Consider the following 26,842-nt stretch of genomic DNA (forward strand, 5'->3'; position numbering starts at 1 on the left):
TAATAGCACACCGATCCCGATCAAACCGCACGTTTTGATATGTAATTTGTCCTGCAACTCTTCAAGTTGTAGGACTAGTAGCGGGACGAAATTGCATCCAGAAGAGGAAGAAGAAGAAATCCACAGTATAACAGTAGTGCCCATACAGCAATAGCTGTAGGGACCAGTGCTCGGTGCGACTGCCTCGTGGCCCTAAATATAATACAATGTGCAAAACAGCAGCATTCAACAGTTTTAGGTGTCTCTATGAACTAATCACCATCATCTATCAAACTGTAACTTTTTATTTGTTTTTTCAGGGCAGATTGGCATTGAGGAAGACCAATTATATATATTATATCATACTATATTATATTATATTATATTATTTCTGTCATTGTCACCATCTCAATGCTGCCTCCCTGCTTGGTGGTATGATCCTTGTCAATCCTCACATGATTGGTTTGCACAGCATGCATGTGACACCCGTAGTCAGCAACCACAGCACCCACAAGTACTTTTTCTAACAAGAAAACTAAAAAATAAATTAAAAATAGAATGGCTCACTGACGGACGTGAGCCGGCTCGCATTGTTCACTTAAAAGAGCCTTAAAAGAACCAGCTCGTTCACGACTGACACATCACTGAGAGCAATGCGTATCCACGGCAACGTGTTAATAAAGTTATGTATAACGTTATATAGATATAAAAAAGGACATTTACCGGTTTGGTCTCATAATTTTGACCCTTTCACACTGTATTTTCATTTAATGACAGTTTATTTGAACGTTTTGTTCAGTAAAAATGTCTTGTTCAGCATTTGGTTGGACGAACAGACACTCCAAGGAGTCGCTGTTCAGTTTTCTGAGGTAATTAACGTACATTTTGTTTTTATTTTTTCCTAGCTAAAATGAACATCCCAGTTAATGCTCCAGTTAATGCTCACATGAATTAGCAGTGACTTCTCTCAGTCAGGCTGAGGTGTAGAGAGGCGTGTAGTCAGTGTCGTCAGATCCCTCTCACTCCTCCACAGTCCAAATATGGTCTGCTCCCCGTCAGAAACATTGTCAGAAACAAGATGGCGACACAAGATGGCGAGGAGTGTAACTCTGGACTCAATGCTTCCAACGGGCAGTCTATAGTTCTTACTCTTCTTAACGAGCTGCCAGCCCCCGCTGAAGTCACCAATAACACCAGAAAAAGTCGCTGGATTTTTGTCACCAGTCGCTTTTTTGAAAAATAGTCGCTAAGGGGGTCTGAAAAGTCACTAAATATAGCAACAAAGTCGCTAAGTTGGCAACAGTGTTTCGCCGGCTTTTACAAATGTGGGTGTTGTTGTGGCGTCAAGTACTACGTCACATCCCGCTTAGCGTTCTATCCAATCAGCAACCAGGCTTTTTTCAGGGGAGAAAAACGGCCCTGCTCTTCTACAGGGACAAAAAAGTCCAGTCGAAAGACCGATCTGGTCAAAAAATTGACAGTTAAGTTCAGAATACATTCAACAAATATAATAATAATAACACATATAAATAAAATACAATTTAAATGAATAAATAAATAAATGTATTTCCTCTTTTCTAAATTTGTTGTCAAGGAAACGAACCTGGAGGAGAAAGTCAGCCCCCCCCCCCCCCCCTTCCTCCTCTCCTCTCCGCCCCGCCCGCCGCTGTCACACCGGGCAGCGCTCTGCAGCGAACCGAGCGGCTCCTCTCGTCCTCCTACAGCCTCTCGGTGTGAGCCGGTCCGGACCGTCCGTGTGTCTGTGGGTCGGAACCGTCCCGCTCCGGTCCGGTCCGTGCGTGTGTGCGCGCGCGCGGCCGTGTGTGTGTGTCTGTGTGTGTGTGTGTGTGTGTGTGTGAGCGGTTCGTTCTCCGTGCAGCACCGGGAGCCGCGCTCTCTCCCCCGGACTCTTTATGACCGGATTCGTGTTCTGCTGCGCGATGTACATGGACAGAAGCAGCCTGAGCAGAGGTGAGTCTGCATCTCTGCATCCCTGCATGTTCACCGACACATCTGCACCGTGTGTACCTGCTCAGCGCCATGCACGCGCACAGAGCAGCGCGCACACAGCTGCAGCCACCTCACAGCGGCGCGCCTCGATTCCGTTATTACTTTATATATGTGTTAATGTGTTTATTAATCAGCATCTGACCGTGTGTGTCTGTCTGTATGTGTCTGTGTGTGTGTGTGTGTGTGGGGGGGGGGATGACATACGCGCGGTCACAGTGGATGTCGTGCACGCGCAAACGCTGACCGACATCTCGCCGCAGTGAATGTAGGCTAGTATGGCTGCATGATACTGCGTCTGCCAGATGTGTGTGTGTGTGTGTGTGTGTTTGTGCTGCTCTCAGATCATGTCTCTCTCTCTCTCTCACACTCACACACATACACGTGACGTTTATATTAATTATTGATCGAACAGATGATCAATAATCTGCTGCATCTTTTTATTCATTAGAATCCACAAACAGAAAGAATCCACCAGACTGTGTATGTGTGTATGTGTGTGTGCGTGTGTGTGTGATTTATTGATTGTCTGTTAATCCATTGATCAGCAGTCAGGATGCTGATTGGACGATGAACAGCAGGATGTTTGTTAGTTTCTGCAGACAGACAGACAGACAGACAGACAGACCCCCCGACCCCCCCCCCCCCACACACACACACACAGCATTATATCCTCATGTTAACTCTTTATTTGCTGTAAATGATGAAGATGGTTTCTGCATCATCATCATCGTCTTCGTCAGACTGACATGAAGTTGCAGACCATCAGAGACCTATTGACCGGGTCCACACCTGGACCTGATCCTGATCTGATCCGACCAGTTCAGAATCTGAATCAAATCAGGTGTTTGTGTGTCCTGATTAAGATCAAAGACCCTAAAATCTGCTTCAGGTCCACCAGAACCACCTGACAGACTCTGATATGGACCAGAACCACTTGACAGACTCTGATAAGTACCAGAACCACTTGACGGACTCTGATAAGGACCAGAACAACCTGACGGACTCTGATAAGTACCAGAAACACTTAACGGACTCTGATCAGGACCAGAACCACTTTACAGACTCTGATCAGGACCAGAACCACTTTACAGACTCTGATAAGGAACAGAACCACCAGAACCTCTGCGTCTGATTCATTCAGACTAAAATCATAAATCTGCTTCAGGTGTTTAAATGTCGACCTTCAGTCAATGAAACCTGAAAGAACCAAAGAACCTCCTCCTTCAGGTTTTGTAAGTAAAGAACATAACTGGAAGTAAAACCCTGAGGCAGGAAGTTAAGAGATGTTTGAATCACATGCTGCACTTTGGTAAAACATGGACACCAACACTGCTCTGCTGGGAAACAGGAAAGGGCTTTTTATGGTCATTTTATCTTATTTTCTAGGGTAATTCAGTGTCTTTTTCTTATAATTTAGTATCTTTTTTGGTCATTTTATGTATTTTTTGGCATAGTTTTTATTCATATGTTTTTGGCATTTTAAACATTTTTTGGGTAATTTTTACATATTTTGTATGTATTTTTAAAGGGGTTTTTTTTGCATATTTTTTAGGTATTTTCTACAAATGTTTTTGGCATTCTCAACATTTTTTTTGTATATTTTTGATTTAGTTTAACATGTTTTGGGCATTTTAAACATTTTTTTATATTCTTGAGGGACTTTCTTCGTATTTTTGTGGTATTTTTTACGTATTATTGGGGTATTTTTTACATCTGTTTTGGTCATTTCATGTCTTCTTTCACATCTTTTTTCGCATATTTTTCCCATCTCCTGGGATAAAGTCTTGGTTAGTTTGACCCTCCCTCCCTAAGTGACTCTTTGTGCTTTATACTCTAAATCACTGCGGCCTCTAGAGGGGGCCACTGACTCCAGACGGAGACATGAAGAACGAGCTGCAGCGTTCTGAGCCACAAACATTGTATAAAGAGCAGTAAAGTCCGTTCAGTGTCCTCAGACTGACTAGTTCACGGAGGAGCTTGTAGTTTTTAAGGCAGCTGCTTTTACTGAGCTGATTGTTTCCTGTGAACATGGAAGTTTTTATTGAAAATATGCATGAAGTGACACGGCCTCCCGACCTGGAGGACCCCCCCAAAGGGTCGGAGACTGGTGTTGCTCTGAAATGGTTCTCAACATCTAAAGAACCTTTAAACTGATCTGATCTGACCTCCTGAACCAGAACCAGACCAACAGAACCTCCACAAGAACCAGAACCACCTCATGGACCCCTGACACATTGTTCAGGTCCAGTAGAACCAGAACCTGAATCCTGGTCTTTGTTCTAACACTGCAGTCAGTGTGTGCGTGTGTGTGTGTTTCTCAATGTGTCTGTGTGTGTGTGTGTGTGTGTGTGTGTGTGTGTGTGAGTGAGTGTGAGAGAGTGTGTGTGTGTGTGAGTGTTTAATTCAATTTAATTCTGTTCAGTTGTCTCTTTGCTGCATCATCTGATTCTGACGTGTTTCCTGCAACACAACATACATCACTGACGCGCGCGAACAGAACAACATTTCTCTGCTGCTCTGATATCAGCGTCTTCTGGCTGGTTAAACAGAAAGATTTCCTGTGAAACAGAAATATTTCCCCTCAGACTTCAGTGAATCAGAGCAATCGACTTGTTTCTCTGTCAGTTTGATCCGAGAACATCTGAAAGTCTAGAAGAGCCAAAAGATGAAGTCTTTCATAGGAATGAACAGAGCCCCACCTCTGGATTCGTGGTTCTGTTCCAGCTGATCGGGCGCCGCCTGCTGTGACACTTCGATAACATCATCATCCTGTAAACTGCTGGTTTTAGTATTTAAATAATTTCGTATGTCAGTTATCTGCTTCGACCAATCAGAGGGCCTGTTCCCTGTGAGGTCAGAGGTCAGAGGTCATCCTCTCTCAGAGCAGACTTCATGAGTCACAGAGAAAACAGCGACCCGCCCCTGATGACATCATCACGTTACTGATGACATCATCACGTTACTGATGACGGCCTTGGAGCAAAGCCTCATGGGAAATGTTGTCGCTGTAACAGTTGTTTCTGTTTGAATCCTTTGAGCCAATCAGCTGTCAGGACACTCCAGGAGTCAGCCAATCAGCTTCAGCCTTAACAGACCACAAACGTGTGTGTGTGTGTGGGGTGGGGGGGGGGGGGGGGGTATTTCTGTCCAGCTGCAGCAGCCAGAGACCTCATATGGAAACTATTAGATGGAGAGAGAGGAGGCTGAATTCATCTGTCTGTCTGTCTGTCTGTCTGTCTCTCTGTCTGTCTCTCTGTCTCTCTGTCTGTCTGTGGTGTTATGGGATATTTTGTTTTATTTTGTTGGATTAGTAAATCATTGCTTTCTGGGGTTTTTTAATCAGTGAATCAGTGTTTGAATGTTTCAGCTGTTGAACTGCAGTGCACAGATTTCAGAATAAAAGCTCTGAGTTCAGGTTCTGGTCCCTGGATTCTTCTTGACTCTTATTTTGTGTCTTAATAAGTTTCTGTCTGCATTAACTCGCTGAACTCAATAATTGATTTTGTAATTTCTGGTGACAGTTAAATGAAAAGGCTTTTGTTTGTTCTGGCAGTGTGTGGGCGTGTCAACATTTCATGTGACTCCCTCAGGTCCCGCCTCCTCCTCCAGTCCCAGCGTGCTGACTCAAAGTCTGTCTCTGGAGCCGTCCTGCTCGCCGTGCGGCCACCAGGAGGCGCCGCCGCCGAGTTCCTCATCAGGCCCCGCCTCCCTGGAGGGAGGGGCGGAGCCCACGGAGCGCCGCGGTTCTGCCAATGGGCTTCTGCTAGTCAACGACACGGGCCCGCCGGAGCTGCCGGCGACCACGATGACACCAGCGAGCAAGAGCCGTCCTCCGCTGCCCGGGCCGAAGCCTCAGGGTGAGACTTTATGACACAATTATTTAATATATATAATATTGTTATAACGTTTATTATAACCTGTCTCTGACTCCGCCCCCATAGTCCCGCCCAAGCCCCCCCACCTCCAGCAGGCAGCGGCAGCAAGGCCACGCCCCCGGGCTCCAGACAAGCCCCTCCCCCCTCCCCCGCCCTGCAGACCGCTGCCAGCCGATCCTCGCGGTGGCTGGACTCCGCCCACACGAGGCGATGGCACCGCCTCCCCGACCTGCGTCCTGTCACTCATCGAGAAGTTTGAACGGTGAGTTCTGATTGGTCAGAAGAGCAGTGATGTCATCAGTACAGGTGTTCATGAGATCTTACTGTGTGTGTGTGTGTGTCTGTGTGTTCAGATCATGAATAGTAACAAAATATGTTACCATAGTTACGCAGACGACACACAAATTTTCATAACAATGTCACCAGGAGACTATAGTCCAATACAAGCACTGAGTAGATGCAAATCAACAATTGGATGGCACAGACTTTTCTCCAATTAAACAAAGAAAAAAATAAATTTTTGTTTTTGGAGCCAAGGAAGGACGATTAAAAGTTAATACCCAGCTTCAAACGGTAATGCTAAAAACCACAAACCAAGCCAGAAACTTAGGTGTAGTCATGGACTCAGACCTGAACTTCAACAGCCACATTAAAACAGTTGAAGTCAGCCTACAATCACCTAAAGAATATATCAAGGATTAAAGGACTCATGTCTCAGCAGGATTTGGGAAAACTTGTCTATTTGTTTGTCTTCAGCAGACTGGACTACTGTAACAGAGCCTTTACAGGTCGATCAGACAGTTGCAGCTCATTCAGAACTCTGCTGCTCCAGTCCTCACTGAGATCAGAACAGTAGATCATATTACTCCAGTCCTGATGTCCTTACACTGGCTTCTTGTCTGTCAAAGAACTGATTTCAAAATACTATTGTTGGTCTACAAAGCACTGAATGGTTAATTTCTGATCTTCTGCTTAGCTATGAACCACCCAGAGCCCTCTGATCATCAGAGACTGGTCTACTCTGTGTCCCCAGAGTCAGAACTAAACATGGAGAGGCAGCGTTCAGTTTTTATGCTCCACATATCTGGAACAAACTCCCAGAAAACTGCTGATCTGCTGCAACTCTCAACTCCTTTAAATCAAGACTGAAGACTTTTCTGTTTGCCACTGCCTTTACTGCACTGTACCTTTTATCAGCTCGATTCAATTCTATTTTATTTGATATTTGAATATACTTTTATATTTTTTACATTTCTGATCTTCTGACTCCTCTCGTTTAGCCATATGAGTGGGGAATAAATTATGGACTTGTCTTGTTTAGCAATATGAGTAGAGAATAGATTATGAACTCCTCTCATTTAGCGATATGAGTAGATGTATAACATGTCTCTTTTATATGCTTTAAATGTTTTATGTAAAGCACTTTGAATTTCCCTGTTGTTGAAAGCTGTGTTACAAAAAAACCTTCCTTGCGTGCGTGCGTGTGTGTGCAGGGAGCAGATCATCGTGGTTCCTGACATCACCGGCGGAGCTCTGTGTCCCCGCCTCCCCGACCCCTCCTCCTCCCCCTCCTCATCCTCCCGTCCTTCCTCGCCGCCACTGTCCTCCTCGTTGGCCCTGCCCCCTCCTGATGACAAGCCGCCCTCTGAGGTCAGGGGTCATAAAGACATCACTGTGGGTGGGGGGGAGGAGGAGGGAGACGCCGACCTGCAGGACGACCACGATGATGATGAAGATGACGATGAAGATGATGATGATGATGATGATGACAACGACGAGGAGCTGGCGGCGGCGTGCCGTGACGACCTCCGTCAGAAGCGCCTGTCAATGGAGTCGGGTTACAGCCCGTCAGAGAAGCAGCTGGAGGATGATGTTGTTAACGTGGAGATGAGGGAGCAGCCGGCAACGGCGCAGCCACTCCTCGACCAATCAGAGCCCTCGGAGCGCCTGTCGCTGCCGTCCTCACAGACGGAGGGGAAGCTGGCGAACCGGGACAGCGGCATCGACAGCATCAGCTCACCGTCACACAGCGAGGAGCTCTGCTTCGCCGGCGTGGATGACGGGGGCGTGGTCTACCCCTGCAGCCCGGCCCTCCTGCCCCGCCTCTCCAGCTCATCGTCGTACGCCGGTGAGGGCGGAGACGGCGAGGAGGGCGAGGCAAGGGGCGGGGCCAGGAGGAGGCGGGACTTCTCTGAGGAGGGAGACAGCGACCTGGAGGAGGAGGAGGCAGAGCTAACGCTGGTGCTGCCGCACCCCAAAGCAGACAGACAGGACTCCACGGAGGTGAGACAGGTCACATAACATCACATGACATCACACGGTCATGTGACCCCCCCAAAAAACAAAATGTAATGATGCGCTCTTCACGTCGACCCAGCAACCTTTTGTTTCGTTAACAGAGCGACTTGTCCTCATCGCTCAGATACAAACATTCATAATCACATCGTCATAATGACTCCTGGTCTGTTGACCAGTTGACGTGTTGACATGTTGACATGTTTACGTTGATGTGTTGACATGTTTACGTGTTGATGTGTATATGCGGATGTGTTTACGTTTAGGTGTTTATGTGTTGACATGTTGACGTGTTTACGTTTACGTGTTTATGATGTGTTGACATGTTTACTTGTTTTCGTGTTGACGTGTTTACGTTGACCTGTTGGTGTGTTTATGTGTTGACATGTTTACGTTTACATGTTGCGGTGTTTATGTTTTTACGTGTCTACCTGTCTTCGCGTTGACGTGTTACGTTGACGTGTTTACGTTGATGTTTTTACGTGTTTATTATGTGTCGACATGTTTACGTTTACGTGTTTACTTGTTGACATGTTGACGTCTATACGTTGACTTGTTTACATGTTGACACTTCTATGTGTTGACGTGTTTACATTTACGTGTTGACTTGTTGACGTGTTAACTTCAAACGTGTAAAGTAACTAATTGACTGTTCGCAAAAGCTCCGCCCCCTTAGTTACTGTTGCGATGCCCGTTAAGCTTCCAGGACCATCAGCAGCCATGAAGGTGGGTGATGTGTTAGAGAGTGTTTCTGGAGTAAAACCTTCGAGAGGTCGGCTGCCCATTCACAACATGCTACAAAGATTAAAACACATTCATAATGTCTGTATGGGCGTTATGTTCACTCATATATACATTACAGGGCTGGACATTAACTGTTTCTACTGGCTCTGGTGCTACAGAGGCTGATAGTTTCTATCATTGGTATGTAACTATAGTAACAAACGGCTCATCTGTAGGCTAAACTCTAGAAAACATCGAGAATAAGATGTAAATCCTCCACAGCACAAACTGATGTAGCATGTGCTAGAGGCTACATCGGTATTTTACTGGACTGTGACTTATTGTGAAGGACTGAATAAATACGAACCGGACCGGGTGTGTTGATAACAATGGTTGATAATGGTGATATTCATTTGAGTCAGACAACTCACATGATGCAGTGTATGTTTATTGCAACAGCAGAACATATTAGATTTGGCGTCTAGGCTCCAACCTCATCACTCCTCAGGCAGTTACATGAGGTATTAAGAAATGATGTAGTAAAATCCCCCGTCGGAGCCTACAGGTGGATGTTGGGCTGGTGGTGGGGCTGAGAAAGCAAGCGGCAGTACAGATACAGCAGCAGCCGTATTGGCAGGCAGAGGGAGAGCTAAGGATTACTCTCATCTTAAATAGACCACCAGATTGGATAGAGGGTGTGTTTAGGTGGAGGAAGTATGAGGAGTGGGGCTTTTCATGTGTATGGCAGCACAGCTCGAGTTGCCTGCCTGAACTAGCCCCGGGCGTCGCTCCATTATTACCCAGAAACATTCAGCAGCTCATTGTTTTATTGTTTTACAGCGAGAGACTGATCCATGGAAACGATAGCGCTAGGCTAACTCACAGTGTTAGCGTCCTTCAGCCGACTCCGGTAAAACCGAGGCTAACGTACATGGCTAAAACGATATACTGTTTGAAAGACAAGAAGTTAGACTTTAGTTTCACACCACTTCATTAACTGGAAACATAATATGATAATTTATATTAGTAGTTAATGTTAATTTTGATAGAATCGGCCAGCCAATAGCCGATTCAGTGACGCTAGCTATTAGCACTGTACAGCCCTGTATCATGTTAAGCTCCTAGCAACATTGCTAGCTTTTTTTCCCAATCATTTTTCCCAGACAATACAAGGCAATGTATACAAGGCAGTAGTAGCATGGCATCTGGTTGGTGAAATGAAACCTATTAAAAGGTAAATAACACCCCAACAATGACTCCTATACCCTCCCAATGCCCACCAGCCCAACTTCCCGATAGGGTTATGGTGAAGTTACCACTGAATGGTAGTTAGTGCAGGTACAATACGACATACACATACATTAGTAAAGATTACACAACACTCATCCATACATATACTTATAGGGAACGTAGTCAAACAAAACAAAATAATAACAATTTTTTTTTTAAAAAGCGGTTAACTCTGTCTAAGAGGTGGACTCAGCATCATTAGGGGTAATGGTAAGCTTGTTGCTAACCAAAGTTAGCAGAGGGTCCCAGGTCTTCCTAAAGGATGTCACAGACCCCCTTTGTGTGGACTTTAATTTCTCTAGTTCTAGACAACGTAAAATTTCCCGTATCCATCCATTGTGAGTCGGTGGGGAAGTCTGTTTCCACTTGAAAAGAATTAAGCGCCTGGCCAGTAGGGTGGTGAAGGCAATGACACGCCTTGCAGTGTTAGGCCAGTTTTCAGTTGGTGGTAGACCAAAAAGGGCAGTGAGGGGGTTCAGCTCTAAAATTGTATGAAGGGTCTGTTCGAGAGTCTTAAATATATCTGACCAAAAGCTGAACAGCCTTGAGCACGACCAGAGCGAATGATCAGCTGGGGACTGTTTGCAGTGGTTACAAGCATCGCTGTGATTAGGATATATCCTAGCTAGTTTAGCATTGGTGAAGTGGGCTCTATGGAGTACTTTACATTGCAAAAGGCTATGCCTGGCACATATGGACGAGGAGTGGACCAATTTCAAAATGTTTCTCCACTGGTTATCTAGCATGCTAATTTTACAGACGTTGTCATTAACATCAGTTTGTTGGGCTAGTTCTGCACTAGTCGTGGCAGAATACTAGTTGACAGGAACGATAATAATAAGACCTATCTCACTGCCTGTCCTACTGCCTGTCTGTCCCTCTGTCTCTGTCTGTCTGCCTGTCTCTGCCTGTCTGTCCTCCTATCTGTCTCTGTGTCCAGCTGTCTGTTCAGCAGAGGGTCTTCAACATCGCCAACGAGTTGCTGCACACAGAGATTGCCTACGTCTCCAAGCTCCATCTCCTGGACCAGGTGAGTCTGTCCCTGTGTTAGCCTATCTTCTGGGGTCCTGGTCCTGGTCCAAATCCTGGTTCTGGTCCTGTTCCTGTTCCTGGTCCTGGTGTCTGAACACTGAAACATCCGTAGTTTATTGTTTCCGTCAGCTTTTGTTGAACCAGTGGATCAGAGATCTGGACCCTTTCAGGACTTGGACCCTGTCAGGACCTGGACCCTGTCTGGACCAGGATCCTGGTACAGGTGTGACTCCTGTCATCTCCTCCACAGGTGTTCTGTGCGCGCCTCCTGGAGGAAGCCCGGTCCCGCTCCTCCTTCCCCTGCGACGTGGTTCAGGGCGTCTTCTCCAACATCTGCTCCATCTACTGCTTCCACCAGCAGTTCCTGCTGCCGGCCCTGCAGAAACGCATGGAGGAGTGGTGAGTCTCCTCCTCCTCCTGCTCCTCTCTGCTCCTCCTGCAGAAACGCATGGAGGAGTGGTGATTCCTCCTTCTCCTCTTCTCTTCTTCTCCTCCTGCTCCTTCTCACTGCTCCTCCTGCAGAAATGCATGGAGGAGTGGTGAGTCTTCTCCTCTCTGCTCCACCTGTTCTTCTGCTGCTCCTCCTGCAGAAATGCATGGGAGGAGTAGTGAGTCTGCTCCTCCTTCTGCTGCTCCTCCTCTCTGCTTATCTTGTTCTCCTGCTACTCCTCCACTCTGCTCCTCCTGTTCTCCTGCTCCTCCTCCTCCTGCTCCTCCTCCTCCTGCTCCTCCTGAAGAAAATGCATGGAGGAGTGGTGAGTCTCCTCCTCCTCTCTGCTCCTCTCTCCTCAGGCTCCTGCTCCTCCTCCTCCTGCTCCTCCACTAACCTCCTCCTCTCCTCCTGTAGGGAGTCTAACCCTCGTATCGGGGACATCCTCCAGAAGCTCGCTCCGTTCCTGAAGATGTATGGAGAGTACGTGAAGAACTTTGACGGAGCGATGGAGCTGCTGAGCCTGTGGACGGAGCGGTCGGCATCGTTCAAGACCATCATCCAGGAGATCCAGGTGGGCTCCGCCGCCGCCACGCTGCAGCCGCTCCGAGTGTGTGTTCACCTGTGTTAATGTGTGTATTAATGTGTGTGTGTGTGTGTGTGTGTGTAGAGGGAGGAGCGCTGTGGGAACCTGACCCTGCAGCACCACATGCTGGAGCCAGTCCAGAGGATCCCCCGATACGAGTTGCTGCTGAAGGACTACCTGCATCGTCTACCAGAGGACGCCCCGGATTACAGGGATGCCCAGAGTATGAGACACACACACACACACTCAAACACACACAGAACAGATGGTTCCGGGATGCGCTTCATCGAGGAGCTGCATAGTTTGGTAGCTCTCTGATTTTGCTCAAATTTGCTAAGTTTTTATGTATTTTTATCGTGTTTTTTGTCATATTTCTGATGAATACTTCTGTGGAGAGAAGAGTTTATTCAAGAGAAGAGCTTTTTCATTGAAACGGAGCGAGTCTGGAGGACACCATCATCCTATTTCAGCTGAGTTGAAGAAGTGTTTTCGTGCTGGTGCAAAAGTGAATGCTCAGAAATGGAGATATAAGCCCTTTCTGCCATCAGTCATCATGGGAAACGTCAACTCTCTGCTGAACAAGACTGATGAACTGGAAATATTGGTGAAGACTCAGAAAGGAAAATGGATGGTAAATGGACTGCACTTATATAGCTTTTATCCAAAGCGCTTTACATTACAGACTGCGCTCATTCACCCGTTGACACACACATTCATACAGGCTATCCTACAACGGTGCCACCTGCCACCATTGGGAATTAATTCATACACCGATGAAAGCAGCATCAGGAGGCATTTGGGGTTCAGTATCTTGTCAAAAGATACTTCAAGATGTAGGCTGCCATGGTCTGGGATCGAACCACCGACCTTCGTATCAGTGTGCGACCATTTTACCAACTGAGCCACAGCCGCCCAAAGTATACCGTGAGTATAGTCTCTTGTGTTTTACGGAAACCTGGTAGAGTCAAAACATCTTAGGGCAATTTCACACCTATCTCGTTTGGTCCGGACTTTAGGACTTTTCAGCTTGATCCGAACCTAAATTCCAGGTGTGAAAGGTGCCAAAAGTTTGGTCCGACCAAAAGAGGTGGTCTCGGTCCAGACCAAACGAACCAAGGTCCGAACCTTTTGCAGTGTGAAAACAACTTTTTTTATAGTTCGGACCTTTGTATCAATGACAGGAAGTTTTTTTCTTCTTCTGCTCTCGAATTACGGTACAGGAAGTTGGACTGCAGGATTGCGAGCTGTTTTCTCCTCCTCTCCTGTCGACGGCGATACAGTTTTCTTGCGAATACCAAGCACTCTCACGTATTGCTCATTAAGCTGGTGCTGCTGGTAGCAAAAGACCAGCAAAAGTATTTGTTGCGGCGATCTGCCTGGAGGTGCAGCTGCTTGTGTGTGACAGCGGCCGTGCTGCTGCATGCGTGCGACGGCGTGTGCGTTGCTCCGCGGCGCGCCTCAGCAGGTGAGGAAAATCACTAATCAGCGGCAAGGTAACACAAGACCAAGGACAAACATTTAATTGTGTGCACAACGGAGCTGAGGACAGCAGCAGAAACCTTCACTGCCACAAGACTGAAATAACGCATAGGAAAAGGACTCAAACGGAGTAAAAGGTGGCTCGCTGGATTCATTTTGTGTAAACACGTTGAGGAAGTAACACTGACGTCAGAGGCCGGCCGACCTAACAACGCAGCATAACCAAAACAAAATGAGCTGCGGAAGTACACAGGGAGATGACATGTCCAGTAGAATTGTCTTGTAAAGTCCTTTATTCCTTTTGCAGTGTGAAACCAAAACCAACAGGACCAAATGTATACAATGTAACAGAACACGGACCTTGGTTTGGACCTTTGTACGGACTTTCAGGTACTTAGACTCCAATGATGATCTACCTGGCTTCACTCTCATATGATCAGACAGAGATGCTAAAGCTAGTGGCAAGAAAAAAGGTGGGGGCTTGGCTTTATTTTATGAACCAGAGATGGTGCAGTCCTGCACATGTTACTGTCAAGGAGAAGATGTGCTGTCCAGACATTGAATTATTGGCAGTTAGTATGAGACCATATTATGTACCAAGAGAGTTCAGTCATATCATAACAATACTTGTGTGCATTCCACCCAAGGCAACTGCTGAAGTTCCATGTGAAGTTCTACATGACCTCTTTGCTAGGATACAGAATAAACATCCTGACAAATTCTTGATAATATCAGGAGACTTCAATCGTGTTTGCCTCGCCTCCCACCTAACTGGTGGTGACTGGCAGATTGTTTATTGTCCCACCAGAGAAAATAAAACCCTTGATCTGTATGCTAATGTCAAAGAAGCTTACAGAGCCTTACCACCACTTGGTAGGTCAGATCACAACTTAGTTCTTTTGGAGACTTGTTACAAACCCTGTGTGTGGAGGCAGCCTGCAACTAAACTCATAGTCAAGAAATGGACACCAGAGGCAACTGAGGCTCTAAAGGACTGCTTTGAATGTACAGACTATGTATGTGTTGCTGGAAACAGAGGAGAACAGTATGGACATTGACAGACAGGTTGACTGCTTTTACATCAACTTCAGTAGAGACACAGGCATACCTATAAGGACTGTACGCTGTTTCCATGACAACAAACCTTGGATTACTAGTGATTTAAAGGCAATCCTTAATAAGAAGAAGGCACCTTTTAGAGATGGTGACAAAGCACGGCTCAAACAAGTACAATATAAGTTGAAGAAGAGACTAAAGATGGCAAGAAGAAATCTCAGAGAAATCTACAGAACAGCAACATCCGTCCGCACATCCGAAATGTGGAAGGAATCAACACCATCTGTGGTGACAACATCAAGAAAAGACAGCCAGTGGCTGGTGATGTAGAAAGAGCTGATGAACTCAACCAGTTCTTCAACAGATTTAATACAGCGGCCTCACCCAATGCCAATGCTGCTGCTCCTCCTCCTCCACCTCCTCCTCCTCTTCAACATGTGTACATCTCCAAAGCAGCATCCACCCCCCCTCTTACACCTGAGCCTCCACCCTTGTCTGTCACAGAGATTGAGGTTGGAACTGGGAAGACTTTGCTGCTGGTCCAGATGGTGTGTGTCCAAGGCTGCTCAAGGACTGTGCTGCCCAACTGTGTCAACCTCTCCACAAGATCTTCAACCTCAGTCTACAGTTGGGGCGAGTGCCGGCACTGTGGAAAATTTCCTGTGTTAAAAATAAAATGTCCAGCTGGACTTAATGACTACCAGTAGTGACCAGTAGCCCTCACTTCTCACATCATGAAGATCTTGGAGCGGCTGATTCTACGCCTACTGAGAGCTGAAGTCAAAGACAAACTCGACCCCCTGCAGTTTGCATACAAACAACACATGGGAGTGAACGATGCTGTCCTCTACATGCTTCACGGTGCCCCACTCATCTGGAGGAATCTGGTGCTTATGTGAGAATCATGTTCTTTGATTTTGCAAGCGCATTCAACACCATTTAACCCAACATACTCAAAAACAAGCTCATAGAGATGGGAGTGGATCACAGATTACCTGACAGGAAGACCACAGTATGTCAGGTTTGGGAACTGTGTTTCTGGGACATTAATGAGCAGCACAGGGGCTCCACAAGGGACTGTTCTGGCTCCATTCCTGTTCACACTGTACTCAGCGGACACAGAGTCCTGCCACATCAAGAAGTACTTGGACAACACTGCTATTGTGACGTGTATCAGGAATGGACAGGAATCTGAATATAGGGATCTGATAAAAGCCTTCAGTGACTGGAGTCACAAGAACTATCTCCTACTGAACACCTCAAAGACTAAGGAAATGATCATAGATTTCCGCAGGTTCAAGGCCCCTTCAACCAGTGAATACCTGTGGGGTGGACATGGAGGTGGTGCCAAGTTATAAGTATCTAGGTGTATACCTGGATAATAAGTTGGACTGGTCCCTAAACACAGACGCTCTCCCCTGCTGGGGAGGCAGCATCAGACACAGAGATGCAAGGCGGTTGGACAGACTGGTCAAAAGAGCTGGTTCTGTGGTTGGAGCCAGGTTGAACACACTGGAGGAGGTGGTGGAGAGATGCACTGTCAAGATGTTTCAGGCCATCCTGAAATACCCGGATCATCCGCTACACAAAACCTTTATGGACCAAAACAACAGCAGTGGACGGCTCCTCTCTCTCCATTGCAGGACGGACAGAGATACAAAAGATCCTTCGCTCCTACAGCCATCAGGCTGTCTCATTCTAACAGAGCTAACAGACTCACTGGACTTTCCCTCAGGGATAGATAAAGTCATTTTGATTTTTAATTTTGATTATGCGCAAATGTTATGTGTTTACAATTCTCTTCTGATCTCTGTAGTACACAGTTCTGCCCCAATGCGCGCACACAAACACACGTGGGGTTTCCCATTAATTACCCAGACTATGGCCACCATAGACAATTTATATATATATATTATTTACCGAGCTGCCCACCCCACTTCTCCTGCAAAACAATTCCAGCATGACAGACTGCCAGAATGCCTACCTGTATCAGTCCCGCCCCCACATCATCTCTACTAAACAAAATCCCATCAACCTGTCCGGGTCGGTCACAGGTGATCCTAATCGATCCAGACAGACTGTTGCATATGCTGTTTGGTTAGCATTAGCTGACAATTAAAGTTGTTTTAATCAAAAAAGGCTAAACTATGCCTAATGGTATGAATTACGTCCTGACGCTAAAAACATGATGCTTTCAAAATAAGAGTGTGTTAACAGAATCCATCACAGAATTTACAAGAAGACTGTCAAAGTCAAAATAAGATGCAACATACAAGAACCCTTATTCTCCTTTACAATAATTAATTAAAATATGCAATGATTAAGATCAGTGTATATAATGGAATAGTGGCATTTGAGTCTGCGACTGAGAATCTGGTTTTTAATAGTTTTATTATAAAGTGACCATGTGACCTTTGTCTCCTCAGAGTCTCTGGAGCTGATCGCCACGGCAGCAGAACACTCCAACGCTGCTATCAAGAAGATGGTGAGACACACACACAGACCCACACACACACACACACACACACACACACAAACAGACACACACACAGACCCACATACACACACACACACACAAACAAACACACTCACACACACACACACACACACTCTCACACACACACACACACACACACACTTTAAACGAGAAACTACATAAAAACAAAAGAAACAAACAAAATGTAAACAAAATATTTCATTATTCAAACTTTTAATCAGTTATTTTCTCTTTAAAACCTACTAATCAGCTGAGAGACACTTTATACTCACACTGTCCTCTCGTCTGTGACTGTGTCTGTCTGTCTGTCTGTCTGTCTGTCTGTCTCTCTCTCTCTCTGTATCCCTGTCTGTCCCTGTGTCCCTCTGTCTCAGGAGCGAATGAGGAAGCTGCTGAAGGTGTACGAGTTGTTGGGAGGAGAAGAAGACATTGTCAACCCGACAAACGAGCTGATCAAAGAAGGACACATCCTGAAATTGTCCAACAAGAATGGGACGACTCAGGACAGATACCTCATCCTGGTATGTCCTCTACTGTCCTCTACTGTCCCCTTCTGTCCTCTACTGTCCCCTACTCTACTCTACTGTCCTCTACTTTACTGTCCCCCACTGTCTTCTACTGTTCTCTACTGTCCTCTACTGTCTCCTACTCTACTGTCCTCTACAGTCCTCTACTCTCCTCTCCTCTACTGTCCTCTGTGGTCCTCTACTCTACTGTTCTCTACTGCCCTCTACTGTCCCCTACTGTCCTCTACTGTCTTCTACTGTTCTCTACTGTCCTCTACTATCCTCTACTCTACTGTCCTCTACAGTCCTCTACTCTCCTCTACTCTACTGTCCTCTACGGTCCTCTACTCTACTGTTCTCTACTGTCCTCTACTGTACTGTTCTCTACTGTCCTCTACTCTCCTGTACTGTCCTTTACTGTTCTCTACTGTCCTCTACTCTACTGTCCCATACTGTCCTCTACTCTACTGTCCTTTACTGTCCTTTACTTTACTGTCCCCCACTGTCTTCTACTGTCCTCCACTGTCCCCTACTCTACTGTCCACTACAGTCCTCTACTCTACTGTCCTTTACTATCTTCTACTCTACTGTCCTCTACTGTCCTTTACTGTCCTCCACTCTACTGTCCTCTACTGTCCTATACTCTACTGTCCTCTACTGTTATTCTACTGTGATACCTCACTGTCTCTCTGCCTGTGTGTCTGTGTGTCTGTCTGTCTCTTTGCAGTTCAACGACAGGTTGCTGTACTGCGTCCCGAAGCTGCGTCTGATTGGTCAGAAGTACGGTGTCCGCGCTCGCATCGATGTGGACGGGATGGAGGTGAGACGCCGACAGTCAGAGTGGAGCTCCGCACCCTCCACCTGCACCTGATTAACCTGTCTCTCTCTCTGTCCACCTGTCTCTCTCTCTCTCTCTCTCTCTCTCTCTGTCCAGCTAAAGGAGACCAGCAGTGCTGCAGTTCCCCGAACGTTCCTGGTGTCTGGAAAACAGAGATCACTGGAACTACAGGCCAGGTGAGACAGACAGACAGACAGACAGACAGGGAGAGAGACAGACAGACAGACAGACAGGGAGACAGACAGACAGGGTGACCGGTTCACTTTCACAATTTGTCTTGTGTTTCTCTGCAGGACTGAGGAGGAGAAGAAGGACTGGATTCAGGTAAACACTTCCTTCCTGAGCGCAAGTGTCAAATTAAAAGCCTCTCAGCATGTGTGAACCAGGCTTTTATTTTGAAACCTGTGTGTACCAGGCTTATATTGTGAAACCTCTGTCACCAGGCTTTTATTGTGAAACCTGTGTGTACCAGGCTTTTATTGTGAAACTTGTGTCACCAGGCTTTTATTGTGAACCCTGTGTCACCAGGCTTTTATTGTGAAACTTGTGTCACAGGGTTTTTATTGTGAAACCTGTGTTTACCAGGCTTTTATTGTGAAACCTGTGTGTTCCAAGCTTTTATTGTGAAACCTGTGTTTACCAGGTTTTTTATTGTGAAACCTGAGTTAACCAGACTTTTATTGTAAAACCTGTGTGTCACCAGGCTTTTATTGTGAAACCTGTGTGTACCGGGCTTTTGTTGTGAAACCCGTGTGTACCAAGCTTTTATTGTGAAACCTGAGTTAACCAGACTTTTAATGTAAAACCTGTGTGTACCAGACATTTATTGTAAAACCTGTGTCACCAGGCTTTTATTGTGAAACCTGTGTTAACCAGGCTTTTATTGTGAAACCTGTGTCAACAGGCTTTTATTGTGAAACCTGTGTACCAGGCTTTTATTGTGAAACCTGTGTTAACCAGGCTTTTATTGTGAAACCTGTGTCAACAGGCTTTTATTGTGAAACCTGTGTACCAGGCTTTTATTGTGAAACCTGTGTCTCCAGGCGATCCAGGTGACCATCCAGAGACACGAGCAGACGGTGGACAGCTTCAGACATCTGAACTGCTCGCTGCGAGATGACGAGTCCACGCCGCCACACTCTCCGGTAACAATAATCAATCATCAATAACCAATAATCAATAATACCTGTTACTAGAGTTTATTATTACCTCATCACTGAAAGAGGAATACAATCTCTCTGCAGGAGAAGAGAAATTAGAATGTATTAAAGTTCTGCAGAAGAAAACAAAAACTAAGTTTTATTAAACACTTTATTGTTTTTGTTTATTTTAAAGTCTTTTACTCTGAAAACTGCAGCTGGATGTAAATCATCAGCATGAAACAGCTGATCTGATGTTTAATGTGTCAGAAGTTTGAATATCTGATGTATCCACCTGTCTGTCTCTCCTTCACCTGTCTGTCTCTCCTCCACCCATCTGTCTGTCCATCCACCCATCTGTTTCTCCTCAACCCTTCTTTCTCTTCACCTGTCTGTCTTTCCTCCACCTGTCTGTCTCTCCTCCACCCGTCTGTCTCTCTCCACCTGTCTGTCTCTCCTCCACCCATCTGTCTCTCCTCAACCTTTCTTTCTCTTCACCTGTCTGTCTTTCCTCCACCTGTCTGTCTCTCCTCCACCCCTCTGTCTCTCCACCTGTCTGTCTCTCCTCCATCCGTCTGTCTCTCCCCCTTCCATCTGTCTCTCCTCCATCTTTCTGTCTCTTCTCCACCTGTCTGTCTATCCACCTATCTGTCTCTCCTCCACCTGTCTGTCTCTCAGAGCTGTGTGGAGCTGGGTAAACGAGCTCCGACTCCGATCAGAGAGAAAGAAGTGACTCTGTGTATGAAATGTCAGGAGCCGTTCAACTCCATCACCAAGAGACGCCACCACTGCAAGGCCTGCGGACATGTCAGTCAATAATAATAATTTTTTATATAATATGATCAATAACACACTGTGAGTCATTCATATTCATATTTATTTTCTAATATGATCAATAATCTGGCGGTCCTGTGGCGGTGGTTTGTCTTCAGGTGGTTTGTGGGAAATGTTCAGAGTTTCGTGCTCGTCTGTCGTACGACAACAACCGAACCAACCGTGTGTGTGTGGACTGCTACGCCATGCTTGTGGGGGCGTCGCCCTCGCCCGCCACGCTGAGCAGCAGCACCCAGAGGAGACGCTCCATCCTGGAGGTTAGTGATATCACCGTGATGGCAACGTGATGCAGGCCTTGAATTTTGTCATTTTTTTGGGGCAAGGCCACTTGGCCTTTTTTGTTTTCAATTTTTTGAGAGCACCAAGGCCATAAAATAAAACAGTGATTTTAAGTCCACATCCATAATGAATTTAATTTAAGGTCTAGTAATGATGCTATTGAGGAAGATTGGACTCTCAGTCGAAACTGTCAAGCAGGTAAAGAAACATCTCCTAGTAAAGTAAAACGCATCAGTTTGATGCACTTCAAGAGCTAAATGACAGCAAACACCTCACATAGCTTGGAATTTTGTCATTTTAGGGGCAAGGCCATTTGGCATTCCCGTTCACATTTTTTTTAAGGGCACAAAAGGCCACATGACAGGGCACAAAGGCCGGTTAAATTACGCTGGTTTTACCTTTCAGATTAATACCTTAACATTCTCATTCACCAAGAAACATTATTATTATGTATTATTATGTATTAAAACATTTGTTTTAATTCAAAAACATTGAAAAATATATCATATTGCAAAACATTGCATTAAGAGAGACTGTGAGAGAGAGAGAGAGAGAGAGAAATAGAATGTGTGTGTGTGAGAGAGAGAGAGAATGTGAGAGATAATGTGAGTGAGAGAGAGAGGCTGAAACAGTGTTAGAGCCTGGCCATAGAAGTGAGAAGGTACAGAAAAATACTGCTACAGAAAGACAACAGCCACCACTGTGACCTAAACACAGAAGTATCAGAGATACACGTTCTCCTGACACAGTGCAGTGCACAATATATTAAATATATTAAAAAGAACCTTTTTGGAAAATGACAAATGAACCTGTTTTGAAAAGATGGCAAATGCATATATTCTGAAAAGATGGCAAAATGAATCTCCTGCCTGAGTTCATCTAAGAGTAAAGAAAGAGAAATGCCTCCTAAAGAAGCCCTAAGAAGCCCTAAAAAAGGAACCTGCTGAGGTGAAATTTACATCAGATAAATGTCGACCCCTTGTCCCTCAGGTAGGGAAGACGTTAGCGATATCCCAACTAGCTGGCTATGCTAGTTTTCATGATACAAAAATGTAACGTTAAGGAGTCGATAGGCTAATAAATAGGCTAATACAATGGTAATTACCTATCAATAGTACTTTTTAAAAAAACGTAATTGTTAAGTCCTGTCAAATACTACCACATACTTCAGTTACAACATATCAAAACAGCTTGTCCAGCTTGCTTACCTGTGCTGCGCATCAACACATGGCTCATTTGAATATTCAATGGCCGTAAATTGAACATTTTTTCACAGGGCATCAAGGCCAAAGTGCGGGGCAACGTCAGCCATGGCCTTCGTGGCCGTCGTGAAATTCCCACCCTGCCGCCGGTTCATGCCAGGCTCGAATCAAACCCACCACTGAAGACGCTTTTTTCTCAAACAATGCAGGTGTTGACAGGAAAGAGGCAGACTAGAAAACCGCAAAATCAACTGGGGCAGTGGGACGGGGCATCAAGACCACGTGGCCTCAGGGCAGATTTGTTTTCAAGGGCACAAGGCCTCATGCCCTTGTGAAATTCCTGCCCTGCCGTGATGTCACTGTGATGTCACCGTGATGTCACCACGGCTGAGTTCTGTTGTTTCTCAGTTTTTACTATTTTATTTTATTAATGTCTCTGCTGAACATTACTGTGTGTGTGTGTGTGTGTGTGTGTGTGTGTGTGTGTGTGTGTGTGTGTGTGTATCTGTGTGTGTGTGTGTATTCTCAGAAACAGGCCTCCCTGGCAGCAGAGCACAGTGTGATTTGTAGTTTTTTGCACCACATGGAGAAAGGAAGTGGGCGGGGCTGGCAGAAGGCGTGGTTCGTCATCCCGGAGAACGAGCCACTGGTGCTCTACATCTACGGAGCGCCACAGGTACTAACACCTCATCATATATATTATAAACTGTTAATATCTGACATTAATGTCTCATCCTGAGTAAATTATATCATATATTATATCTCTATATATACTATATTATATATATTATATCCTGTTAATATGCAATGTATAAATGTAGAGCAGCTTCTCCCCCTGCAGGCTGTAGGCTGTACTACAGATCAATACGTCATCAGGTTAAAACCATAAAGTGGAAACCAGCTACACATGTCTGTAACCAATCAGAGCGCAGCAGCAGTATAGTTATTACCCATGATGCTCTCTGTCGTCCCTCAGGACGTGAAGGCTCAGCGCAGCGTTCCTCTGATCGGCTTCGAGGTTTCTCTCCCTGAGTCATGTGACCGTCTGGAGCGCCGCCACGCCTTCAAGATCTCCCAGAGTCACCTAACGCTGTTCTTCAGCGCCGAGGGGGAGGAGCTACAGCGGCGCTGGATGGACGTCCTGCTGCGGGCCGGGAGGGGGGAGGAGCCTCAGCTCCACCGGCCAATCGCAGAGAGTCTGGAAGAGGAGGGGGAGGAGCTATTGGCAGCGGCAGAGGGCGAGAACACGTGATTCTATTTGACGAGAATGGACGGAGATGATGAAGATCACACACACACACACAAACATACACATACACACACACACACACACACACACACACACACACACACACAAGCACACACACACACACACACACACACACACACACACACTGCATGGTCCCTCCTCGCTGTCAGAACCAAGATGGTGTCTCTCTCTTTCCTTCAGTGAGGTGAGCGGAGCCTCATAACTGTGTTTTTCTGCCCTCCGTTTGGACTCAGACACTACAGTTCCCATGAGCCTCAGCTGCTGTTGCTACGGAGACGCCTCCACTCAGAGCTGTGACATCATCACATCCAGCTCTCTGATTGGACGTCTCATGAAACATGAAGCACATCAATCAGCTGTTTTTAACCTCCTGCAACATGTGACCTCGTTTACATGTTTGAACAAATCACAGGTCGTCCTTATCAACAACAACATCCAGAACCAGAACCAGAACCAGAACCGGTCTGGTGTTCCAGTCCAAACCGGTTCTATCTGATGCCAAACTAACGGCTCAGAGACGATCAGAGATGCTCTGCGGTCCCAAACTGACGTCAGCAGACGATGGCGAGCTGCTGGTTTATAAACAGCGCTGGCGCCTGACGGAGTGAGCCGAGGCCGGTGGCGTGAAGGATGTCCGGAGGAGGAAACTTTAACTGAACCGATAGAGAGGTGACCTCACTTTGCTTCTTGTTCTGCTGTGTCCTGTGGGAGCGGTGCTGCCCCCTGGTGGAGTCATCAGGCTCATTATGTTCCACTGAGTCAGTGAGACACCTGGTGGTGGCAGCTGGTACTGCACAGGTCTACAGGGACCCTCCAGTCAAACAGAGAGCTGCTGGGATATAAAGAGTTATCTCTCCTCCTCAGACTCCTTGATCCAGTTGTTTGGCTTCACATCAAACCGGTTTGAACATTTGTCCACCGACCGAACGGCTGAGAACAGGACTCGGCGTCTCCATGAAAAACCTCGGACAGTTCTGCACCTCACCGTTAACGTCCAACGCCGACGAGAATCTGATTGGGTTCTGATGTTGTCTGGACTGGTCCAGGTCCAGGTCCAGCTTAAGGTCCATGTTCTGGTCCAGTTCCAGGGCCAGATCCAGGTCCTGGTGCTGGTTCTGGTTCTGGTTCTGGTTCTGGTGCTGGTCTCTGAGAAGACTTGAACACCAACTGGAGTGTAAGGGATCAAACAAACACATATAATAAACGAGTTGGAGTGGAACTGGAGAGTTCAGATTAAAAAGTTTCTTCCTGTTTGTAAAAGATTAAAGTTTGTTTAAAGGTTTCCTGGAAACAGGAAGTGGACGAAGCTGCTGAGATGTTGAGAGACTTTAAAGAAGAAAAAGACAGATGCGTCCTCTTGAAATGCACTTAAAGACGTTTTTTCCATTTTTAAACCCAAATTTCCCCAAAAAAGAAGCCGAACCTCCAACCTACCGATCAGACGAACTATGTTTCCCCAGCAGCCGGCGGTCGGCTTCTCGCCGTCCTGAAGAAACTTCAATAACTTCAATATTCAGCTTTTAGTTCAGCTCTGACTTCATATAACTATTAATACATATTTATTTCTCCATGTTTACAAACCAACTGAAAACATGAAACAGAGAAACTTTGAGTTCTCTCTCAACATTTTGGCATAAAAGTCAAAATTCACTCAGTTTCTTGTTATTTTCAGCAAATTTGTGGAAATTGTGAGTCTTGTTTGACAGATGAAGTCAAAGTGCTGATTTAATTTGGTCTAAATGAAATTATTTTTATTTCTGTGGTTCAGATGTTGAATCTGTTGTATAAAATCATAAAGTGATCTGATCCCTGAGACACGAGGTTCCTGCAAGACAGCGATGAAGATGATGATGAATGTGATGAAGGTCTTGTTCTGGATGTAAACAGTTTTAAAGAGTTTCTAGACCGACGTCTCCTGGGTAATCAGAATCAGAAGAAAAGACTTCAGCTGTCCTCTGTGTTTCAGTATTTCGTCTCTATAAGCAGCTTTTGGATCAAAGTGTTTTGATAGTGAAAATATGATGAATATTATTATTATTGTTATTGATGATGAACAGACTTGTTGTTGGATATTTCCGTGTTTATGAGTCTGGGTTGTGTTTGATGTTTGCTTGATGCAAGTTGATGCAAGAAGAAAACAAAGATAAAGATTTGTAAATATAATTTATTCTCCTGTAAAGTTCAAAGCTCGACCAGCAGCTCAGAGGCGGCCATCTTGGCTCCACAATTTCATTTAACAGATAACAGTGAAGCTTAAAGGAGCAGTCCGACAGCAGTGCTGGTGCTAAGCTAGGCTAACAGTTTCCCTCTGATTCCAGTCTTTGTGCTAAGCTAGGCTAACAGTTTCCCTCTGATTCCAGTCTTTGTGCTAAGCTTGGCCAACAGTTTCCCTCTGCTCCCAGTCACTGTGCTAAGCTAGGCTAGCAGTTTCCCTCTGCTCCCAGTCACTATACTAAGCTAGGCTAACAGTTCCCCTCTGCTCCCAGTCACTATGCTAAGCTAGGCTAACAGTTTCCCTCTGCTTCCAGTCACTATGCTAAGCTAGGCTAAAAGTTTCCCTCTGCTTCCAGTCTTTGCACTAAGCTAAGCTAACAGTTTCCATCTGCTTCCAGTCATGCTAAGCTAGGTTGGCACTTAGTCTATCTTAGCACTTGCAGCTTTACAGCGTTTGTGCTAAGCTAGACTAACCTTGTCTGAGTGAAGGTTGAACTGTCCTTTAAGCTCTCTGTCAGTGACCGTGGCTCTGGGTGCTAGCATGTCGTTAGCTTTTCATTAGCGTGTTGTTGGCGTATGAACAGACCCGTGGCGTCCTCGCCTCTTCGTCACGTCAGCAACACTTTGAACTCTGAACGACTTTATTCAGAAAATCATTATTTTAATTCTTTCGTTTTCTGTCCGTTGTGTGTGTGAGTGTGGTGTGTGTGTGTGTGGTGTGTGAGTGGTTGTTGTCTACATATTCAGACTTTACAGTGAAAAGAACTCTTGACGTTGTTAAAATATATCAGATTCTGTTTGAAGTATTTCTTGTTGTTTCACAGATTAAAACTAAAATAATAATCAGTTCATCAGCCGTTAATAACCAGAGACCAACATTAGTTATTGCTCAGATCAGATTATTTATGTGTGAAACTGAGATTTGCTCTGTGGAGATGGTCATTTTTGCTAGCTTGAGCTACAAGGCTAGCTCCACCATGACTCATCATGTTTTATAAATATTAATTAATATTTTGTAATTTAAAACAAACCTGTAAATTAATTAATTAAACATATTTAGAGTCCCAATAACAGTAATAATGTTAAAGATTAATGTGAGGCTAACGTTGATGAGCTAAACATTCTCATGGTAGCAGTTAGCTTTAATCTGCTGCAGAGAAAGCTAATGTTAGCAAAACACTCGCTAGTTTTAACAGCTACAGTTTTAACTGTTTCAACACAGATCTGTAGTTTATAAAGAGAAACCGCATGAAATCATGTGTTAGCAGCAGAGAGGCTACCAGCTAGTGACTAAGTAGTTTAGCTGAC

The 26,842-nt window shown here is 45.6% G+C and overlaps 1 protein-coding gene across 1 annotated transcript; it reads left to right on the forward strand.

Annotated features, from left to right (window-relative positions):
* Positions 1 to 1,820: 1,820 nt before the first annotated feature.
* Positions 1,821 to 23,349, forward strand: fgd1 (FYVE, RhoGEF and PH domain containing 1). The gene is made up of 18 exons (XM_059334069.1): positions 1,821 to 1,950; positions 5,580 to 5,846; positions 5,931 to 6,126; positions 7,358 to 8,147; positions 11,113 to 11,202; positions 11,455 to 11,603; positions 12,052 to 12,208; positions 12,305 to 12,443; positions 17,182 to 17,240; positions 17,627 to 17,773; positions 18,486 to 18,578; positions 18,693 to 18,772; positions 18,890 to 18,920; positions 19,640 to 19,741; positions 20,414 to 20,542; positions 20,668 to 20,826; positions 22,580 to 22,726; positions 23,027 to 23,349. Exons 1-18 carry the CDS (start codon positions 1,893 to 1,895, stop codon positions 23,300 to 23,302), a joined length of 3,069 nt encoding a protein of 1,022 aa, XP_059190052.1. The 5' UTR covers positions 1,821 to 1,892; the 3' UTR covers positions 23,303 to 23,349.
* Positions 23,350 to 26,842: the final 3,493 nt, after the last annotated feature.

This window comes from Centropristis striata, chromosome 5 (genome assembly GCF_030273125.1).
Source record: "Centropristis striata isolate RG_2023a ecotype Rhode Island chromosome 5, C.striata_1.0, whole genome shotgun sequence".
Lineage (NCBI taxonomy): Eukaryota > Metazoa > Chordata > Actinopteri > Perciformes > Serranidae > Centropristis > Centropristis striata.